The sequence below is a fragment of the Gallus gallus genome, chromosome 1, assembly GCF_016699485.2.
Source record: "Gallus gallus isolate bGalGal1 chromosome 1, bGalGal1.mat.broiler.GRCg7b, whole genome shotgun sequence".
NCBI lineage: Eukaryota > Metazoa > Chordata > Aves > Galliformes > Phasianidae > Gallus > Gallus gallus.
Genome location: NC_052532.1, coordinates 182,278,268 through 182,287,224, shown reverse-complemented (window position 1 = coordinate 182,287,224; position 8,957 = coordinate 182,278,268). Strand labels below are relative to the sequence as shown.

General features: G+C 37.8%; 1 protein-coding gene across 1 annotated transcript; it reads right to left on the bottom strand.

Moving 5' to 3' along the window:
• Nucleotides 1–1,641: 1,641 nt before the first annotated feature.
• On the bottom strand, nucleotides 1,642–8,957 carry MMP13 (matrix metallopeptidase 13). Its single transcript, NM_001293090.2, has 10 exons — nucleotides 8,806–8,957; nucleotides 8,473–8,714; nucleotides 7,334–7,482; nucleotides 7,114–7,239; nucleotides 6,109–6,270; nucleotides 5,367–5,484; nucleotides 4,790–4,923; nucleotides 4,277–4,436; nucleotides 3,458–3,561; nucleotides 1,642–2,851 (listed from the first exon to the last, which is right to left on the bottom strand). Exons 1-10 carry the CDS (start codon nucleotides 8,923–8,925, stop codon nucleotides 2,751–2,753), a joined length of 1,416 nt encoding a protein of 471 aa, NP_001280019.2. The 5' UTR covers nucleotides 8,926–8,957; the 3' UTR covers nucleotides 1,642–2,750.

Genomic DNA, 8,957 nt, shown 5'->3' with positions numbered 1-8,957 from the left:
TACTTCCCTGAAGAGAGATTAAACTTAACTGCATTCTAATGTCAAGCATTGCTCAAACAGGCAAACAGTGTCTATCAACAATTACACTGATATAGAAATTAATGGTTTTTGGAATCATACTGACATTTATTTTTCTAGCAGTTTTATCGGTATGATATTGTATAACAGAATTCTGATTTTAGTTTAAGTTTTCCTATTTGCAATTTTCAGTTCTTTTTCCTTGCATGTCTTTTAAGCATTTTAAGGTCTGGCATTCACTTCACCATTTTATAGTCAGAATAGACCACTATATCTGATCGGCAATTTCATCTGACCATTTCTGTCACATAAATTACAGAATCAAACTCACCTAGCCTGTTCCTGTGTAAACCTGGCCATTTGTGCCAGTTCAATAGCACGTGGTATTAATGGGCTTTGCTTGGGAAGCTGATGTACTGAAGTGGGGGCTGGTTTTGAGGACAAAAAAACATGACAAGGCAGTTAGTTTCAGTTATTAATGTTCAAATTAGCATGGAATTGAATTTCATAGTATTTTTTAATAATCTGTGATACTTTCTGTAACAATAAGGACTAATTACAACTTCATTCTTATTCTGGAAATTCTGGAAACTCACAAAATCATAGAATGTTTTGGGTTGGAAGGGACCTTTAAGATCATCTAGTTCCAACCCCCCTGCTGTATGCAGAGACACCTCCCTCTAGACCAAGTTGCTCAGAGCCCCATCCAGCCTGGCCTTATGCTTCCAGGATATCTGTAACCTTTTTGGGCAACCTGTTCCAGTGTCTCACCACTCTCACAGTAAAGAATTTCTTCCTAATATCTAGTCTAAATCTATCTTCTTCCAATTTAAAGCCATTTTGTCTCATCCTGTCGCTACCTGCCCTTACAGAAAGACCCTCCCCCACTTTCCTGTAGGCCCTCTTCAGGTACTGGAAGGCTGCTATAAGGTCCCCCAGGAGCCTTCTCTTCTGCAGGCTGAAGGGTCCCAAATCTCAGCCTATCCTCCTATGGGAGGTGCTCCAGCCCTCTGATCATCTTTGTGGCCCTCCTCTGGACCTGCTCCCACAACTCCATGTCCTTCCTGTGTTATGGTCCCTGGAACTGTACGCAGTACTCCAGTTAGGGTCACATGAGAGCAGAGTAGAGGGGCAGAATCACCTCCCTCGCCCTCTTGGTCACACTTCTCTTGATGCAACCCGGGATACAGTTGGCCTTCTGGGCTGTAAGTGCACATTACCAGCTCATGTTGAGTCTTTCATAAACGACACACCCAAATCCTTCTCCTCAGGGCTGCTCTCACACCATTCTTTGCCCAACCTGTACCTGTGCTGGGGATTGCCCCTACCCAGGTGCAAGACCTTGCATTTGGCCTCGTTGAACTTGATGAGTTTGACTTGGGGTTGTTGGTTATTTTGTATTTTCTCTCTTCCCATCTTTTCTATATTTACAATTATGTAAAAAAAAAAAACTTAAAAAAAAAAACCCTCAAGATAAGAATGCACTAGAATTTTACTTGAGGTGAAAATGTTGATGAATAAAATGCACAGGATAGGTTTCTCAGTTTTTTCATTCCATAGTTCTGTCTTGCTTTTATGACATACAGTTTAGGATATCTTAATTGAAATAATTTCACAGTGTCATTTCCTTCCTCCAGTTTATTTAATACTACTTTCTTAAACTGAGAATTAATCACAGTCCCACATCATTTTCAGTGATTGAAAACAAAACAAAACAGACAAACAGCAACAAAAACAAAACAAAACAAACAAACAAACAAAAAAAAACACAAAAAAAGCCCTCAGAATTTATATGGTACCAAAACAATTACTATGAATACTGAAAGGGTGACAAACATCAAAAGGTATTATTTTGAATATTTTGATTTAAATGTTTGCGTTTTCTGCCAGCACAGATAGGCATAACCTCTATGAATGTCACTTGAATCACTTCACAGCAGCTGGAAACATGGTCGGTGTTACCAGATGCAGTTTCATGAAAGGCTTCAACCTGTGTGATTCCCTTGGTATTGCTGCTTTCTGGCTTCCCCAGCATTATACAAACTGATGATTTCTGAAGGAATACTGTTCCTTTTTCCTGCTTTTCTGTCTGCTTTCAGATGCTGCCTCGCTGCCTCTATGCATTCAGCTTCTTTCACATATAACATGGACATCTCCTTCTAGGGAGACATTCCTGCTCAGATGGGGATACATTTAAATAACTTTGGGTTCCCTAACTGCAGTGTTGCAGCCTGGTGTTATCTTGCTCAGGGAAACGCCATGCAGTCCCGACTTGTTCCTTACAGGTCTGGATACCCAGTACATTAGAAATAATTTTGCAAAGAATGAAAGGATTAGTTTTAAAATAAAACACTTCAGGGAGTATCAGCTCTATTTCTTCAGAAATACTACACAGTTCTAAGAAGATGCTAGATTGCTGGGACTTAGTCATGCTTATGATCATGAAGAATGGACCCATCTCCTCACTTTAATGCTAGACAAACTTTAAATGGTGTAATGCCCCTTAAAATGAGTATCATTTCCTTCCTGTTTTCCTATTAATTTAATGCAGTTCCAGACTGACATACATCTGTATAGTTCCATATATACAGTATATGAGTAAATGTTTGATTGTAGGTAGTCAGTGCTTGTTCGCAGAACTCTGCTTTCCTCTAATAAACTTGTATGCCCAAATTATTATTTCCATGTACTAAAAGCTGCTCTGCAGTTTGTAACATGGCATTCATCTATACTTAGCACCAAAATAAGGAGTTAGTATGCAGGATGCGGACAATTCTTTTGCTCCAGATGCTGTATTCAAACTGCAACGGTCCATTGAAGAAGTAGAGGTAACCTAAGGAAAAAGAAAGTTAAAATGAATTAAAAGTGAAAACTCTATTACATTAAAACTAACTTTCAAATAAAAATCATGTAGTTTGTTTTCATTTCTTAGTAAAACTTAAATGCACTATTTTAGTCTTTAAAATGCTGAGCTAAATTTTTGAAAGTCCTTTGCTAGACTTAGATCATTACTTTAAAATAAACAATATCCTGTTGTAAAGTTCTGCATTTCACTATTATAGAGAGCTTGCTTAGGAGAACTGAGGGTTTGCTCATAAATATTTAAGTCTCTGACTTGGAAACTCCTGGAAAAATTGGATACGAATTGTCTAGATTTCAAGGAATAGCCATGTTATAATACTTCTATATAAAAAACACATCACTCTGGGTTCTCTGAGCAAGGAAGGAAGTCTACACTGACTCTGAAGATATAATCTCCATAATTTATTATAGTAAAATTGTCAGAGAATAATTGAGATCAGAAACTTGATCTAAGCAAGAACAGAAGTGTTGATGTCAAAAAAGTCAGAATTACAAAAGACAGAATATCCTACGGGACATTAATGTCAAGTTTCAGCTACATCTAATTGTAATAAAGCTTCATTGTCAGGTTACCTACCATTTCTATGGTAGACAGCATCCACTCTATCACCAATTCCTGCAAATTCATCTTCTATGAACTTGGGGGAGCCTGTGTCCATAACTTCTGTCTCTTCATCATAACTACATTAAGCATAAAAGAAAATACAAATTCAGAGAACTTAGCCTGGTCTTTTCCCTTGCATGCTTTGAAGTTACCCACACCAAGAGAAGCCAGCAGCTGTTAGATCCCTTATGCTTAGTGCAATATTAAAATTCAAGGCAGTAAGTAGGGCACCATTACACCAGAGCACACTCTCAGTAATCACAAAACCAGTAGTCACATTTTCAGAAGTACATAAACTACCCATCATAGGGAAATGATTGTACATCAACAATGATTTTGCCCTGAGGCTGCTTGACATAGACATTATTGGAAGGGATGTAACATCTTCTTTAATTATGTGAGAGACCTGGCTGCAAGCCCCACTCGTGGCCAAGAAAAACAGCCATTGTCGAGTAAGCTAGAGGTCCTGCTCCCACAGGAGCCACACAAACAACTCTAGGAAGCAAGATAATAATTTTGTCTAGAAGACTTGTTCATGTTATAAACTCTCATGGATAGGGCAATTCGTTCTTTCCTTTCTTTCACTCTTGCAGTTTTTACAAGCTCTGCTCATGTATTTATAAAAATCCTGCATGCGCTTTCATGATATATTCTAGAGGAATGTTACACCTCCGAAAACCATAGACTGGCAACATCTGAAGCATAATGGGAAATATTTACTGATCTTTTGACACTTCTGCACATGTTATGAAAAGGGCATTGAAAAGAAGCACCAGTCTGTTGGCAGCTTACCTCCAGTACTTATTCCCTGTAAAAAAGAGAGTCTTGCCAGTATCATCAATATGGACCACTGCATCTATTCTTTTCATTTCTTTTGGGAATCCCATTTCATATATCTTTTTAGGAAAGCCTTCAACTATGTCATAGCCATTCATAGCCCAAACCTTCTTTCCTGAAAATAGGAATAAAGCATGTATTAATCTTTTCTAACAGCTGAGCTTTGAGAGAATGCTAAAATGAAGATGCTACAATCCTTATTTTCATATATCTAACAGATTCTTAGGCCACATACTCTGTGGGTATTAAACTATTCATACTAAAAGTAATCCTAGGCATAGGAGCTTAACTGTACATCTCCTAACTTACTGAAAGTTATGTAGGTTTGCGTGGGGTGGAGTCTGCATTCATTGTATTTTGTGCAAGGAAGATAGAATGTTATGTACTTCCATTCATTACCTCTCTGTCTCTCACTGAACTTGACTGAATATGTAGATTTTCCTGCCAACACCAAAACAAAAAACTCACCTTTAAACATGAAGACAAGATCTTTAATGGGATTTTCATAAGCTGCATCTATTTTGTTTGGAAGCTCCGGCCAAAAGGATTTAATTAAAACAAGTTCTGCTTCAACCATCTGCGGGTGCAGTCGCCAGAAAAACCTAGTTCAGAAAAAGAGAATAACAGAGAAGTTGGGTGCTGTTTTTTTGTTGTTGGGGTTTTTTGTTGTTGTTGTTGTTGTTGTTTTCATTCAGAATAAGAGAAACAATTGCACTCAATGTAAGGTTTATGAATGTAGTATAACTTCATCAAAATAAATGTTGGTAGATTTATGTATTGACAGAAGCCCGGTGAAATGAAAAATGTGAAGAAATAGTGGCAGCCTTCAGCCATATCAGCTTCACTTTACATTGTCGGGCAGTCTGGGATGTAATTGCATTGCAAGTCCTGCCTAAAAACACATGTGATGTAACTTCTTAAAAACATCTACTGCTGATTCGGGAATTTTTATATTTACACAGATCTGTAGTGAAAAACTGAAATGGCTTTCTGTCACCCAAATCTTATCAAGTAGCCACCATCCATCACACCGCAGGTTCTTTACCTGTCCTTGAAGACCAGCATTTCTCCACGAAGTTTTGTTATGGCATCAATCGATAAATCTGCAGCACATTTCTCTGGCGTTTTGGGATGTTTTGGGTTGGGATCTCTGTCTCCAGCACCTGGAACCATATAGTATGATAAAAATTTGCCAACTTTTATTCCCATTCTATGGCTCATAATATTAAATAGGATATGGAAATGTCCCCAAATGCCACAATGAATAAAAGCGGAATGGCAAATGATTTGTACCAGAGAAAGTCTGTTCTCTCTTTCTCTTCTTTAGCCAAATACACTAAAGTACTTTGTAGTTCAGCTGCAAAAATGTTAAATGGACTAATTTCCTTTATCCTAATTTTGAAGGTCTTCTAAAAGTTTTGTTCTTTCCATGATGAAACATTGAAATCTGAATATTTCTGTTTCTCCCTTCTATGTCTGCCTGTTTTACCTTCTCTTTTCGGGTTAAAAAATAAAAGGACTCTGTGTGCTCTCTTTTCCCACCTCATCAAAGGAGCAGCACAGCTACCAACAGTCCTCTGCAGTATTACTTTCTTTTTAATCCCCCTGAACTATTAAATCTAAGCATCTTTTGTCCTTTAGTCTGGTTGCCAAGAGTTCAGTGATTAGGACTTAATCAATCACAAGTGTTGCTACTGAACACCTGAAGGCCTTTAATAACTGTTCAGTGTGTCTGTAACAGGTTATAATGACACAGGCAATACATATTTTACATTATACAGACTTACCATAGAGCTCTTGGATCCCTTGCACATCATCATCAGGAAGCACAAAACCAGATTTTCCAGTATATGTGTAAATTGGGAACATCAGTGCTCCAGGGTCTCTGGAGTGTTCCAGTCCCAGTGAATGGCCAAATTCATGAGCAGCAACAAGAAACAAGTTATACCCTATAACAAATGACAACAGAAGTAAGTGTATACCTCCCCATATAACCACAGTACACTGGACTACTCAATTAGCTTTAACACTGTGATTCAATGTGAGGTAATGAAGAAAGGAGAAATGGAAGAATGATGTATAATTTCTTGACTTATTCCATCTACTAGAATATTTGTTTTAAGAAGGGCTTAATTGACCATCCCATAGCTGGTCTTCAAGTTATGTCTTATGTGACACTGTTCCGTAGACGGCTTTAGATTCCTTGAAATTTTTTAGCAGTGCTGAAAGATATAGGGTGAAGTCTTAGTGCTACTTAAATCAAGAGAAAAGTATGTTGGGAATTCACTTCCAGTGGAAAGTCTGCATCATTTCAGTATGGCAATAATTCTGGAAGGGTGAAATAACACTATGAAAAATTAATGTTTTGTTCTATTAAAGCTCTCTGCTGAATAGGCAAGGTGAAGAATTTTCAAATTAGTTATAAGTAGCTGACTTCCAGCTGAGCAAAGTATATGCTTTTTCTAAAAGATTCATTCAGGTCATTCCTGACTAGCTGTCCATGAGATATAAGTGAAATGCCAAGGTGAAAGACCACATTAAATATGGCTTTTTTTTTTTTTTTTTTTAATTACTCCACTTAAGATGTATATATCTTAAAATTTACGGTATGCATATGTTATATTTGCATTTATGATTAGCAATTAATTCAGTTTCCAATGAGTAGACAGTGAACATACTACCTAAAAAACAGTAAAGAGAAAGAAAAAAACAAAAACAACAATCCATTTACAAACATCAAAAGCTGCAAATTGTCCATCACCATCTGAAATAATCTCAGGAACCTCTCTTACCTCTAGAATCATCTGACCAAGTTTCATCATCATCAAAATGGGCATCTCCTCCATAGTCTGGACCAGGAGGGAAGGCATGAGCCAGTAATCCAGAGGGTCCATCAAAGGGGTAAAAGTCACCATGTTCTATAAAATAACATTCAAACCAATGAAATCAATTCTATCTCATCACACTGGCAACAATATAACTATAATGTAAGAAGAACGTGCTTTGTCTTACCTTTAGTGCCAAAGGAGATCATGATATCAGCAGTACCACTTCGTATTCTGGTGAAGTTAAGGGGTGTCACATCAGACCAAACCTTGAATGCTCTTTTGAAAGCTCTCTCTACTTCAGCACGTCTCAGATCTGATGTGTAACTCATAATTCTATCAAACAGAATAATATCTCTGGTTAAATTATGCAGATTGAAGAAACTGTTTAATACACTTTTATCTGACCGTACGTGTCATTAAAAAGTTTTGTTTGTTTCCTCCCTCTGTTCTTATCTGAACATAAAGAGCTGGACAGTTGCATATAATACTCCAAGAAATAAAAGTAACCATTTCCATTTTCATTGTGGTTATTCAGAGGCATCTAAAATGATTCAGCAGATATCTGTAATTAGTTTTGCACGCACCAGAGGATTTAGAAAAATACAGATTTTCATTAAGCCATATAATTGACTTAAAACTATTTTATTGCTATTTAAAATGTCTAACAACCCTCATTTTCTGGAGAGGCAATGATCCAAAGAGATTTTGTGGGACAGAATCACTGGTATTAAAGTAATATTTTTTACCAGTTACTGAACTGATATCTCTGAAACAGTTCAGTGATTTTATATTTGGAATCTGCTAAAGAAACTCAGGCTGCAGCTCACTGAAACACTCTATCAATGACACTGTGGTATTTAGGAAAGAGAAGCCATCATGCTTTGGGAGAACTCTCTCTCCAGCAGATTTGTCCAAGACAGATCTAGGTGGAGCATACTCCAAACCAGAGCCAAGAGACATCTAATGATTGAGCTCTGTGAGGATCAGAAGTGAGATGTATGATTCCTACCCCTCTTTCATTTGGAACCGTGGATGTGCTCAGAGTGTCTACATGGAGGCCAGCTCAGGAGTAACTGGCTTACACCACACCAGCTCTACTACATGAAAAAGCGTAGTGGAAGAAAATTTGTATTTCCTTCCTTGGACTGTAGGACAGGACTAGGGGACCTTTCTAAAACTCTCTAAGGGGCTCGACGGCTTTTAAATTGCAAGATAAACTCTGTCCAACTTGAACACACTCCTTTCCCATCAACTTCATATACTGAGCAACCTAAGCGACAAGTTACCTGGAACGATGGAACACTCAAAATGCCATGCATTTACCTGTACGTTAAATTAGTGTTTGACCATTTGAGTTTTCGAGGGAAAAAGTTATATTCCCCCACATCTGGGACGCCACATCGTGGTTTCTGCATGAGCTCGTATGTTTCTTCATCTAATTTTCCCGTCACCTCTAATCCAAAAAAAGCTTGCATTTCTCGAAGTTTAGAGGCCATTGTATTGGCACTCTTCTTCATAATGCCAGTGGGATTTGGACGGAGATCATAGTGAGTCCTGAGGTAGCGCTAAGAAAGGAAAAGAAGTCATAAGCCTGGTTTCCATGCAGTTGTAACTACACAACTATTTATAAAACATGCAGATTAATTTATACTGTACCTCTGCAAACCGGAGGTCTTCCTCTGTGAATTCATGGCTATCATCAAGAGGAATAGGGACTGTCAGACAAAATGACAGACCCAGCAAGAAGAAGAAGACAGCTGAAAGTCTGGGTTGCATTATGTTGAATTTGTGAAGTCTGAAGCCCAGAT